The sequence below is a fragment of the Mustelus asterias genome, unplaced genomic scaffold (genome assembly GCF_964213995.1).
Source record: "Mustelus asterias unplaced genomic scaffold, sMusAst1.hap1.1 HAP1_SCAFFOLD_396, whole genome shotgun sequence".
Taxonomy (NCBI): Eukaryota; Metazoa; Chordata; class Chondrichthyes; order Carcharhiniformes; family Triakidae; genus Mustelus; species Mustelus asterias.
Genome location: NW_027590351.1, coordinates 227296 through 241468, shown reverse-complemented (window position 1 = coordinate 241468; position 14173 = coordinate 227296). Strand labels below are relative to the sequence as shown.

The 14173-nt window shown below is 48.0% G+C and overlaps 1 protein-coding gene across 1 annotated transcript; it reads right to left on the bottom strand.

The window, feature by feature from the left end:
• Positions 1–1845: 1845 nt before the first annotated feature.
• LOC144486559 (zona pellucida sperm-binding protein 3-like) lies at positions 1846–13575 on the bottom strand. The gene is made up of 10 exons (XM_078204615.1): positions 13552–13575; positions 7849–7995; positions 4422–4742; positions 3315–3430; positions 3124–3227; positions 2855–3032; positions 2641–2767; positions 2472–2560; positions 2268–2389; positions 1846–1982 (listed from the first exon to the last, which is right to left on the bottom strand). The coding sequence occupies exons 1-10, from the start codon at positions 13573–13575 to the stop codon at positions 1846–1848; spliced, it is 1365 nt and encodes a 454-aa protein (XP_078060741.1).
• Between the last annotated feature and the right edge of the window lie 598 nt (positions 13576–14173).

Below are 14173 nucleotides of genomic sequence, written 5' to 3'. Positions count from 1 at the left end.
TCTTTTCCTACCTATGTCTTGGGTGCCTATGTGAACCACAACTTGGGGTTGGTCCCCCTCTCCCTTAAGGATCCCGAAAACACGATCCGAGACATCACGGACTCTGGCACCTGGGAGGCACCACACCAACCGCGAGTCTCTCGCTCCCACAGAATCTCCTATCGGTCCCCCTAACTATGGAGTCCCCAATGACTAATGCTCTACTCCTCCCCCCCTTTCCCTTCTGAGCAACAGGGACAGCCTCTGTGCCAGAGATCTGTACCCCATGGCTTACCCCTGGTAAGTTGTCCTCCACAACAGTATCCAAAATGGTACACTTGTTATACAGAGGAACGGCCACAGGGGATCACTGCACTGACTGCTTCTTACCCCTTCTAACAGTCACCCAAGTATCCTTATTCCTAGGAGTATGAACCTCCCTGTAGCTTTTATCATAGAAGAAGAAGAAACCTTACAGTGCAGAAGGAGGCCATTCGGCCCATCGAGTCTGCACCGACCACAATCCCACCCAGGCCCTACCCCCACATATTTACCTACTAATCCCTCTAACCTACGCATTTTAGGATTCTAAGGGGCAATTTTTTTTTTAACCTGGCCAATCAACCTAACCCGCACATCTTTGAACTGTGGGAGGAAACCGGAGCACCCGGAGGAAACCCATGCAGACACAAGGAGAACATGCAAACTCCACACAGACAGTGACCCGAGCCAGGAATTGAACCCGGGACCCTGGAGCTGTGAAGCAGCAGTGCTAACCGCTGTGCTACCATGCCGCATATCTATAACTGTCTCTGCCTCCCGAATGATCCTGAGTTCATCCAGTTCCAGCTCCAGATCCCTAACACGGTCTTCAAGGAGCTGGAATTGGGTGCACTTCCTACAGGGGTACTCAGCTGGGACACTAATGGTGTCCCTCACCTCAAACATCCCACAGGAGGAACATTGCACTGACATCCCTGCTAACTTCCCTTACTAAGAAACAAAAGAGAAAAAGAAGAAAAAAAAACTCACCTGCTCTCACACCGAGTCTTTATTTTTAGGTTAGAGGAGGGGGAGGGTGGGAATGCGAATGCTGTCTTTGTCCATTAAGTACGGATTGTGGGTCTGGAAGGTGCTGTCTAAGGAAGCTTGGTGAATAGCAGCACATCTTGTCGATGGTACAAACTGCTGCCACTGTCAGCGGTGCAGGGAGAGTGTGGCAGGGATGTCAATCAATGAGCTGCTCTGTCCTGAACAGGGTTGAGATTCTGAAAGTCCATATCCACTCAGTGAACTCCAATGAAGGACAGTTCAGTCCCATCCACTGAAAGCCACACTAGCTCACGTGATCACCTTCTGTTTGAGTTGCATACACACTATTCCCCACAATAGACGGGCCTTAGTTAACTGGCTGATCAGAGAGAGGCAATCACCAAATCAGAACTTGAACAAATGCAGAATGATTTTGATCAAATTCACATTCTGTTTGCAGTGTGAGCAACACCCACTGGGTCCAGCAAAGCCCAAACATTCCAAAATACAGTCTGTCCCTCTCCCGGGGGTGAGCATCACCATGGGAGAGAAGGAGGCAGCCACAGCCAGGCTCAGCTCCACAAGGACATCCCCAGACCTGATCACACCGCCTCCCCCACTCTGGGCTCCGAAACAGACAGAAAACCAGCAGCAGCCCCATCAAATCCAGAGTTAGTGTTTCTCTCTCAACCCTCAGTAAACCAATCATTCAGCAGGCCAAGTTCTGCTGGGATTGGCTCACCCCAGCCACCAGTCTCATGGAGCTATTGGCTAACATGTGGAGGATGCATTGACCAATCAGCTCCCAGACACTAGAAACAAGGACTGAGTGCTTTATTGATCATTTGATGACTGGTTGAACAGAGTTTGTTTGTGTTTCCTGTACAGGAACAAGGTGATCAATGAAGCAAAGATCAGAGAGACAGCTGTCACAGTCAGGGTCACAATCAGGACCACCTCAGACTCCACACCTACAAAGCAATGAGAAACCAATGGTTACTGAAGCTACCACTGAGGGGGAAATGGAAACCAGCAGTCAGCCAACTCACCCCCTGGAGACCTCTCCTGTATCCTTCCCTCAGCCTCATTCAGGGAGGCTGTTGCCAGGTTGGTTCCATCAGTATCCAGAATGAGCAGGGGTCCAAGTGAGGCCTCAGCCTCCCACTTCAATCCAGCTTCACTCTCTGCAATATCAACCATTCCAGTTAGAGAGGGGAAAGGGGGAAGCTCCCACATCTAGAGGATCAATGTCCTACCAGCTTCAGCTGCAAGATCTCTCCTTCCTCTGGATCCAAATCCCAAATCCCTTGTGGCCCCACAGTTCCCCACATGGCAACAGGCACAAATGTCAAAGCTCGATTCCTCCAATGGGGTCCAGCTAAACAAGAGAAAACAGTCAACCAGGTTGTGCATCACTTCTCCACACAAACACATCCCTGAGGGAGAGAGGGGGAACTTACACATTCTGCATCTTCTGCAAAGTACAAGCTTTGTTCCTGGAATCTCTCCGATCCACTGGAACAACTTTCAGGTGACAGGTGATGAAAATCTGAGGGACACATTCAACACAAGTGGTTATTTAGTGACTCCCTCCCAACATGGAGACCCCAATGATCAGCTTCCCCTTACCAAGGAACGCTCATCTCCAAAGAAACGGAAGGCATCCAGGTCAAAGCGGAGTTTGTCCGACTCCCGCTCGTCTCCTGGCAACACAAAGGTTGAAAAGGAGTCCTCAGCTTTGCTGTCCAGGAGGCAGCTGAAGAAAGATGGAAAAAGGGACAAGAAGTGAATCCAGAGAAGCCATTGAGATGGGAGCAGCTGGAGAAAGCAGAGAGCTCCTTACCCATTGTAGTCAATGATGCTGTATCTCGGGCTGGAGTCCTTGTCTGGCCTCAATGTAGCTACACAGCGGTCAATGTAGAGCTTCAGGACCATGTGGTTGCTCATTGAAACAGAGGCCTCAATGTGAATGAGCTCACCCAGGTAGTAGACAGTCGAAGTGCGCTCTGTAAGCCAGTCACCTGAAGGACAAGAGGACAAGGGTTGGAGACAGTGGGTGTAACTCCCAGTGAATGAGGACAGGAAATCACTCCCCATCCACCCATCACATACCATTCATTAGGCGCAGTGAGAATGACAGATGCCCTTCTCCAGACCTGGTGGAGCTGAATGGGATCCAGGTGGGCTTGATGGGGTTACTGCTCACATTGCCCTTCCTGGAAAGACAATGCAGGCATTTTAGGACAAGGTCAGAGGTCACTAGCAGCTGGAGATCTTATTGACAATCGAGTAAAGATTCTCACCTAAAATAACGACACTCAATGGGAACGACCGCTCCATTGGTTCTCACAATAACAGATCCATGATACTCTGGGCTGTGGCTCAGGTGGGTGCTGTAGATCAGGAAATCTCCAGTCATCTGAAAGACAGCAGCTTAAGGAATGAAGAACTGATCTGAAATGAGAATGTTCTACACTGGGGTTAACAATGAACTCATCCCATTAAAACAATTCTTCAGGAGGATTGACAGGGTCAGTGTGAAGAGGCTGCTTCCCCCAAGCTGGAGATTCTGTTAGCAGGGAGTCTTCTCAAGTCAGGGGTCAGTCATTTAGGATTTAATGTGATGAGGAATTTCTTCATTCAGCAGCTGATGAATCTTTGGAATTCTCTCCAGCCCCAGAGAGCTGGGAATGGCCACTCACTGAGGATATTCAGGACAGAGGCATTTATTTTTGGCCATTGAGGGAATCATGTTGTGAGGACAGGAACATGGAGGCTGTGGGAAGCTCAGTCCTGATCATAATGACTGGGGAACAGGCTGAAGGGCCTCATCTGGTTAGCAGTGTTGCTATGCAACCTCAGCCCTTCCTGCAAGGAGAGATCATGAGCACAAGACCAGAATCAATTAACAGGGAAGTGATTCAATAAAAGCTTCAGTTAACAGGAAAAGGAGCCACAAGTTGTCAGCAATTTGGAACATGGCAATAGAACAGTTTGTAATCAGAGCCCCATTTATTCCAATGACTGGGAAAGTGGGAAGTGTAGAGTTCCTCTTTAGTCCAATCGATCTCAATTCCTATTTCATTCAGATTTAACCCAATTGGATTAAAAAGTGGACTGAAACTCAACCCTCAGTTGAGTTGATGTGAATGAGGGGAAATCAAACTGAAAAATTCTCAAAATAGGGAAAGCTTGGAGGAAGCAAAGAGATGCTTCCAGAACAATGGGGTTGGAGAGACTCAGACCAGTGAAAGTAAAGCACAATCCTGAATAGAAAGCTAATTTGGGGTTTATAAAGCAGGAGACAGCTATCTCCTCAATATCAATGACATCTCACCAAGTGCTGGAGTGAAGAGTGGGGAACAACCTACAGCCCCAGCTCAGAGGCAAAGTTTGAGGATTCACATTACCTGCAATCTGCTGCCACACTCATGGAGTCCATAGTCAAAGAGGACGGTGTGATTCTGAGAGTAGATCCTGGTTGGCCGACAACCTGCTGTCCCCAGGGTCAGATCAGCAGCTTTAACCAGGTGCCTGGTTCCAAATAAATCCAGCTGGACCCTGACCAGCAGCTTGTCCTCTCCACACTGCACCCTCACACTCTGCACTGGAGACACACCTTGACCCTCAGACACACGGAAATGGGAATCAAAGGGAGGCCCAGGAGGAGGGAATGTCTGAGGCCTCGGGGTGGCTTTGACTATTATCCATGGAAACCTGTGGCCTGGAAACTGTTGCCAAGTATCAGAGCAACAAACAGCTCCAACTAACACCAGCACTGGGAAGAAACTCCAAAATCCCCCATCATCCCAAACAACTGAACCATCCCGTCAGGCACCAAGCGACACCTTTTATACACACAGCCCACACTCAGCTGACAGCAATTATTCCAGAATCAATAACAACAATTGAACCAATTACTCATTTCTTTCGACACCAATCAAGTAAACGAACTCAAATTAACTTAGGGACAAAGTAAAAGGGGCGGCTCCCCAAAAGGAAGGGGGGAACAGCCCGAACCAAAAACAAAGTCGAGAGAAAACTTAAAACGTCAAACCAAAAGGTGATTATCGGGGTCGATAATACACCCCAGCCCCTGCGGCGCCCAGCGGTCGCGGAAGGCGTCAACCGCGCCCGTGGACACCGCATGCTCCCTCTCCAGAGACACCTGGCCGCGAATGTAGCCGCGGTAGAGGGGCAGACAGTCGAGATGGACGGCCCCGTCGATCGCCCGCTGCCTGGACCTATTGATGGCGCGTCTCGCCAGGCCCAGGAGCAGGTTCATGAGGATATATTCCGCCCATATTCCTGACCATTGGGCACTGGCACGCTGGCACAGTCGTTAGCACTGCTACCTCACAGTGCCAGGGGCCGAGGTTCAATTTCCAGCTTGGGTCAGTGTCTGTGCAGAGTCTGCACGTTCTCCCCGTATCTGCGTGGGTTTCCTCCGGGTGCTGAGGTTTCCTCTCACTGCCTGAAAGACATGCTGGTTAGGGTGCTTTGGCCATGCTAAATTCTCCCTCAGTGTACCCGAACAGGCGCCAGAGTGTGGCAACTAGCGGATTTTCACAGTAACTTCATTGCAGTGTTAATGTCAGCCTACTTGTGACACTAATAAATCAACTTCAACTTTTTGGGGGGGACAATTGTGCCCCAGATGTCTCCAGGTGTGACTGGTTGCCTAGTAACTGTCAGAATGTAACAGGAAGGACTGGGAACGTCCGACATGTGGAGTTTTTTCAAGGAGCAGCTACTGCGAGTCTGTGATAGGTATGTCCCTGTCAGGCAAGGAGGAATTGGTAGGGCTAGGGAACCGTGGTGCACCAAAAAAGTTTCTTTGTTGGTTAAAAAGAAAAAGGAGGCTTATGTTCGGATGAGACGTGAGCACTCGGGTAGTGCACTAGAAAGCTTTAGATTGGCTAAGAGGGAGTTGAAGAGCGAGCTTAGAAGGGCTAAAAGGGGACATGAGAAGACTTTGGCGGATAGGGTTAAAGAGAATCCTAAGGCGTTCTATAGGTATGTCAAGAACAGAAGGTTGGTTAGGGCAAGTTTAGGGCCAGTTATAGATGGCAGAGGGAAGTTATGTGTGGAACCGGAGGAGATTGGTGAAGCATTGAACCAATATTTCTCTTCGGTGTTCACGCAAGGGGACAGGAATATAGCTGAGGAGGACACTGGGTTGCAAGGGAGTAGAATAGACAGTATTACAGTTGATAAGGAGGATGTGCAGGATATTCTGGAGGGTCTGAAAATAGATAAATCCCCTGGTCCGGATGGGATTTATCCAAGGATTCTCTGGGAGGCAAGAGAAGTGATTGCAGAGCCTCTGGCTCTGATCTTCAGGTCGTCGTTGGCCTCTGGTATAGTACCAGAAGATTGGAGGTTAGCGAATGTTGTCCCATTGTTTAAGAAGGGGAACAGAGACTTCCCCGGGAATTATAGACCGGTGAGTCTCACTTCTGTTGTCGGCAAGATGTTGGAAAAAATTATAAGGGATAGGATTTATAGTTATTTGGAGAGTAATGAATTGATAGGTGATAGTCAGCATGGTTTTGTGGCAGGTAGGTCGTGCCTTACTAACCTTATTGAGTTTTTTGAGAAAGTGACCAAGGAGGTGGATGGGGGCAAGGCAGTGGACGTGGTATATATGGATTTTAGTAAGGCGTTTGATAAGGTTCACCATGGTAGGCTTCTGCAGAAAATGCAGATGTATGGGATTGGGGGTGATCTAGGAAATTGGATCAGGAATTGGCTAGCGGATAGGAAACAGAGGGTGGTGGTTGATAGTAAATATTCATCATGGAGTGCGGTTACAAGTGGTGTACCTCAGGGATCTGTTTTGGGGCCACTGCTGTTTGTAATATTTATTAATGATCTGGATGAGGGTATAGTTGGGTGGATTAGCAAATTTGCTGATGACACCAAAGTCGGTGGTGTGGTAGACAGTGAGGAAGGGTGTCGTAGTTTGCAGGAAGACTTAGACAGGTTGCAAAGTTGGGCCGAGAGGTGGCGGATGGAGTTTAATGCGGAGAAGTGTGAGGTAATTCACTTTGGTAGGAATAACAGATGTGTTGAGTATAGGGCTAACGGGAGGACTTTGAATAGTGTGGAGGAGCAGAGGGATCTAGGTGTATGTGTGCATAGATCCCTGAAAGTTGGGAATCAAGTAGATAAGGTTGTTAAGAAGGCATATGGTGTCTTGGCGTTTATTGGTAGGGGGATTGAATTTAGGAGTCGTAGCGTTATGTTGCAACTGTACACAACTCTGGTGCGGCCGCACTTGGAGTACTGTGTGCAGTTCTGGTCCCCACATTACAGGAAGGATGTGGAGGCTTTGGAGAGGGTGCAGAGGAGGTTTACCAGGATGTTGCCTGGTATGGAGGGGAGATCCTATGAGGAGAGGCTGAGGGATTTGGGATTGTTTTCGCTGGAAAGGCGGCGGCTAAGAGGGGATCTTATTGAAACATATAAGATGATTAGAGGTTTAGATAGGGTGGATAGTGATAGCCTTTTTCCTCTGATGGAGAAATCCAGCACGAGGGGGCATGGCTTTAAATTGAGGGGGGGTAGTTATAGAACCGATGTCAGGGGTAGGTTCTTTACCCAGAGGGTGGTGAGGGATTGGAATGCCCTGCCAGCATCAGTAGTAAATGCGCCTAGTTTGGGGGCGTTTAAGAGATCCGTAGATAGGTTCATGGACGAAAAGAAATTGGTTTAGGTTGGAGGGTCACAGTTTTTTTTTTTAACTGGTCGGTGCAACATCGTGGGCCGAAGGGCCTGTTCTGCGCTGTAATGTTCTATGTTCTATGTTCTATGTTCTAAAGAAAGAAATGAGACCAAATGAAAGCAGCAGAAAAGCCGGAATGAAGGTGGAGAGTCTGATGTGAAATTGTTGAACTCAGAGCTGAGTCCAGAATGCTGCCGAGAGTCCATTCGAAAGAGGAGCTGCTGTTCCTCCAGTTTGCGTTGAGCTTCATTCCAACCCTGTCGCAGGACAAGGACAGAAAGGTCAGAGTGCCAGCAAGGTGGAGGATTGACATGACAAACCACAGGAAGCTCAGGGTCATGTCTGTGGAAGGAATGGATGTGTTCCTCAAAGCGGAAACCCAGTCTGTATCTGAACTCCCCAATGTAGAGCAGAGCACATTGTGAGCATTGAATACAGTGTACTCAATAGAAAGTTCAAGCCAGTGTCCAAAGTCTTTTCCTCTCTTTGTCCATATTCCTTCCTTATCTCTAGTTATCCCATCTACTCCTGTTGTACCTTTCCAATCCCATTCTCTATGATACTGGATCAATCCTCAATCCCTATCTCCTCCACTCTTTAACACCATTTCATATCAATTCTTTATCTTTTCTGAGTTTTTCTGTTTTGATGAAATCCTTGATGTGGAAACATTGAAACTGGAAGCAGGAGTAGGCCATTCGGCCCCTTGAGGCTGTTCCACCATTCATTTTGATCATGGCTGATCATCACATTCAATATCCTGAAGTGTTCAATAGCACAGTGTTGGACCTTCACCTGACACTTGTCGCACTTTGTGTAACTCACTGCGTTAGTTACACAAAGAGAGTGGCGAATGTTGTTCCTCTGTTTAAGAAAGGGAATAGAAATGACCCTGCTAATTATAGACCGGTTAGTCTTACTTCGGTGGTTGGTAAATTGATGGAAAAGGTCCTTAGGGATGGGATTTACGACCATTTAGAAAGATGCGGATTAATCCGGGATAGTCAGCACGTATTCATGAAGGGCAAGTCGTGCCTCACAAATTTGATTGAATTTTTTGAGGCGATAACTAAGTGATTTGATGAAGGTAGGGCAGTTGATGTCATATACATGGATTTTAGTAAGGCGTTTGATAAGGTCCCCCATGGTCGGCTTATGATGAAAGTAAGGAGGTGTGGGATAAAGGGAAAGTTGGCCGATTGGATAGGTAACTGGCTATCTGATCGAAGACAGAGGGTGGTGGTGGATGGGAAATTTTCGGACTGGAGGCAGGTTGCTAGCGGAGTGCCACAGGGATCAGTGCTTGGTCCTCTGCTCTTTGTGATTTTTATTAATGACTTAGAGGAGGGGGCTGAAGGGTGGATCAGTAAATTTGCTGATGACACCAAATTGGTGGAGTAGTGGATGAGGTGGAGGGCTGTTGTAGGCTGCAAAGAGACATAGATAGGATGCAAAGCTGGGCTGAAAAATGGCAAATGGAGTTTAGAACATAGAACATAGAACAGTACAGCACAGAACAGGCCCTTCGGCCCACGTTGTTGTGCCGAGCTTTGTCTGAAACCCAGATCAAGCTATTTCCTCCCTATCATCCCGAAGTACTCTATGTGCCTATCCAATAGCTTCTTAAATGTTCCTGAAGTTTCTGACTCCACTATCACTGCAGGCAGTCCATTCCACACCCCAACCACTCTCTGAGTAAAAAACCTACCTCGGACATCCTTCCTATATCTCCCACCATGAACCCTATAATTATGCCCCCTAGTTACCACTCCATTGCCCCTCTGGACACTTTTGTATCTCTCCTCTCTCACCTTAAACCTATGCCCTCTAGTTTTAGACTCCCCTACCTTTGGGAAAATATATTGACTATCCAGCTGATCTGTGCCCCTCATTATTTTATAGACCTCTACAAGATCACCCCCTCAGCCTCCTACTCTCCAGAGAAAAATGTCCCAGTCTATCCAGCTTCTCCTTATAACCCAAACCATCAAGTCCTGGTAGCATCCTAGTAAATCTTTTCTGCACTCCTTCTAGTTTAATAATATCCTTTCTATAATAGGGTGACCAGAACTGCACACAGTATTCCAAGTATGGCCTTACCAATGTCTTGTACAACTTCAATAAGACGTCCCAACTCCTGTATTCAATGTTCTGACTGATGGACAACCCATTGAAGTGACACTTGGCACCGAGGATGGTGTCGGGTTGCCACCGTCCATCGGAATGATCTCTGAAAGCGGAAGGGCATGTTAGTAGGGTGGTGAAAAAGGCATATGGGACACTTGCCTTTATCATTCCAGGGATAGATTACAAAAGCTGGGAAGTCTTGATTTGGTGAGGCCACAGCTAGAATACTGTGTGCAGTTCCGGTCGCCACATTATAGGAAGGTCACCACCTCGTGGAACCCAGCTGGTGATAGTCAGGAGGCTGCCCCTGTCCATGCGGCTGAACTCAAACACATACCTGGAAGGCAGTGCAGAAGGAGCATCGACGTCTATGCCTCAAGGGTCCACAATGGGCACCCCCGCGCTCCCACCCGTATGCTCCCCCTGCCTGCCGTGGCCAGTTTGTTAACGGTAGGTGATGCGCTATCAATAAGGCGAAAGACTACCGATATGCCAATATAAGTGTAGGCTTTTATTCACAACAGAATCAGGAGCAGATCCCAACAAATAACCGACCTGGACTGAACAAGGGGGAGGAGACAGCCACCTTTATACTAGGTGCTGAGGGGAGGACCCAAACTGGAAGGGGATGTGTCCAGGTATGACAAGCACACACAACGGTGGTCCATATAGGACAAAGGCACAACTGAGGTCCACCACAGTAGGCAACCCATTGAGGTGACATGCGTGGCACCGGGGATGGTGTTGGGTTGCCACCATCCAGACTCATGGGGACACTGGTTATTGGGAGGGGGTGGGGAGCTGGGATGAATAATCGGACAAAGCGTTTCTCCCTCTCTGCCACCATCCAATGATCCGCACCCCCATCCCAATCCCCTGACCCCCCCACCCACCATCCACCACACACCGCCCCCAATGTGCCAAGGATGCACCTTGGCATAACCCACCGGACATTGAGCAGTGCCACGGGGATGGGGACAGAGGGAGGTGGCACCTACTGAGAGGGCACATGAGGGGGTGGCAGATCAGTGGGGGGGTTCTGCTGCCACTCTGCATAGGGATCGTGAGCAGAGGGAGAGAAGGGCTGAATGGGGCTGGCCATCAGCGTGGGAAGGGGTCGTCCTGCTGGGGAGGTTCGGTGCTGTGGGGGAGGGGTGCGATCGGAAGACCGGGCTGGGAGAGTGGAAACAAGTAGTGTGGGAGGATCGAGACTGCAGGGGTTGGGGGGATCGAGGTATCAAGGTGGGCGGGAGAGGATGGTGGGTGGGAGAGGATGGTGGGATCGAGGTCATGGCTGGCCCAGACACATCCGGAAGGCCAGCGATTGGGTGGGTTGGGAGGGGGGAGGGGGGTGGTGGAGCTGGGTCCGGAAGGCCAGCGATCGGGGGGTGGGGAGGGGAGGGTCACATGGCCAGCAATTGCGGGCGGTGTTGCTGTGCTGGCCAGTGATCGGGAGGCCGGCGGTGCGGGCCTATTGCGCATGTGCCAATCTCGGCGCTGAATGATGGGAGCAGGCACAGTGTCCCGCTCAGTGCTACGCTGCCGGCCTCTCCAGCGGGAATGGGCCCCGTCCACTGATTTTCAGCACGATTGACGCTCCGGCTCTTGGTGATGCACAGAGTGTGGGAGATTCATTTTGAAACTCCCGCTGAAAAAAGCAACGGGATTTACTCTACTTTTTACACAAATTCAGCTCTTAGAATCTGTTTGGGAGAATCCCACCCAGGGTGTGCGTGAAATTATAAAGTTACTTTTCAATCGCCAATACCGTGAAGTCAATCTTGATTCAAAAATAAATGATTGCCCTCTATTCATTGGAGGAGTTGTCCATCTGGAGAACAAATGGCATCGACACAATGCAACAATCACCAATCCTCATCGTGGCTCAGTTATCACGTGGATGGTTTTTAGCTGAGACCTCTGGGTCTTATCCATTGCACGTTACGACAAGGACATGCCGAGGAAGGCGGTGGCACAATGGTATCGTCACTAGATTTGTAATCCAGAGACCCAGGTTCAAATCCCACCACGGCCGCTGGTGAAATTTGAATTCAATAAAAATCTGGAATTAAACGTCGAACAATGACCATGAAATGATTGTCAATTGTTGGAAAAACCCATCTGGTTCACTAATGACCTTTAGGGAAGGAAATCTGCCATCCTTACCCGGTCTGGCCTACGTGAGACTCCAGACCCACAGGTGTGTGGGTGACTCTCAAATGCCCTCTGAAATGGGGGGCAGTGAGGGATGGACAATAAACGCTGGGTCCAGCCGGCAACTCCCACATCCCATAAATGAATAAAAATATAACAATATGGAAAGAACAAGCAGATTATTTGATCCAGGTGGAAAGTTGTTTGTTTATCTTATTTTATTAACATGTTAAAGGTTGGAATGATTTATCCAGTTGTTTGCATGAAGTCAAATTGCTGCATATTTGTTGAAGCTAACAATGAAACAGCAATCGGTGGCGGGATGTTTTGCTCTGGGCATGTTTTAATTTCTATTTGTTTCCCCAGCAACATTTCAAGATGAGAGTGATGGGATATTTCAGCACAGACTTCAATTCGTTACGGAATTTATTCTGAGTTGCTGCATAAATGCAGGTATTTGTGCAAGAACTCAAAAGCTGAAGCATGAAACCGATTTCTTGTAGGACATCCGAAATGCTAATTGATGCATTATCTTGCATCATGGCCATTCGCAAGCAAATAGAATTCACCAGAAACATCACCCAGAGCAAGATAAAATTTCCTGAGATGACAAAGAGTAAAATGATGGATTTTCTTCGCTTCTCGATTTCGGGATCACTGGGATTCTTCCCACTGCTGTGGAGCCGGAGTCTCCTCCGGGCCCCGCTCGACACCAGAATGTGTCTAACAGTCAGCGCATTGAGCAGCAGGATCAGCAAGAAAGGGACAAATGGAGTTAAAATTTAATGTACTGTTTCAACTGCTCCCCATATCCTTGAAAGAAGAAAGCTGTCTAACACGTTACAAAACCAAGGCGTGTTAAACAGCATATATTCACTGGTTAAAATAAAGTACCAGAAAGTATTTTTCAATAAGAACAGCACCGTCACGCTTCCCACAACTGTAGTCGCCGTTCTCTCTGTGCAATATTTTGCTTTCAGCTTCTGGCAACAGATTGTCACAAATCGATCAAAGGTAAAAGCAACTGTGTCCCAGACTGAACAGTCAGTTATTGCATAAAGCAGGACGCCATGTATATTACACAATTTAATGTTCTGTACAAAAAGGAAGTGTGCGGCCTAAGCAATGGGAATCTGTCCGAGTATCACATCAACTATAATAACCAGTAGATCTGCCGCTGCCATGGACACCAGGTATCGAGCGACACATTTAGAGAGACCACATCGTCCTTGAGATAGGATCACAATCGTCACTAAGTTCACTGTAAGGGAGTTTGCAAAAGAAAAAGCAGCAGTATTCAATGAGAGTTCAGTCTGAAATTAGAATTTTCATTACTGCATATATTTAGAGTGTTTTCTTTGAGAGAGTTTCTCCTGTTGGAGACAGGCTTTGCAAAAGCAGCAATGGACTGTGAAATAAAGAACTGAACAGGATCAAACTATCTTTAATAGATACAGAATCTAAGTTTTTAAAGTTAAAGTGTATTTATTAGTGACACAAGTAGGCTTACATTAACACTGCAATGAAGTTACTGTGAAAAATCCCGTCGTCGCCATAGTTCGGCACCTGTTCGGGTACACTGAGGGAGAATTTAGCACGGCCAATGCACCCTAACCAGCGTGTCTTTCAGAATCTGCTGCAAACCTTAAGAAATGTGATTCCTGAGATGGAGGATTGCTGCTCCATCTTGTAGAAAATAACAAGCTATTGTTTGTGAAAGCAACAATCACCCAAACTTGGAAAGAACTGAAAGCTGTGCAGAATTGGGCTTTAACTGTAATAGATATCAGGCTGCTGTTGCCTGGGAGGGCGATATGGGGCGTGGATATTCCTGTGATCACTGCTCACCGATTGTTGGAAGAAAGTGCACAAATGTGGAAACAATACGGGTTCACAGTCCAGTTCAGCGCTGGGGCATCAAACTCTCCTACCCACACTCCATTGAGACAGAGCTTTTCCAGGGAACAGCTTTGCGGAGGCGGATTGTTCGGGGGAGATTAAAGTTGGCATTATTGGAAGAAGAACATAGAAATCTCGGCATTCTTGCCAACTGTGCCACATGAGGCAACATCCGTGGACAACTTATCCAATTGATCTGTGAAAAATGACAGAGTATTTTGCTACACTTTTCCACTAACTCAGTAAGGTGAAACA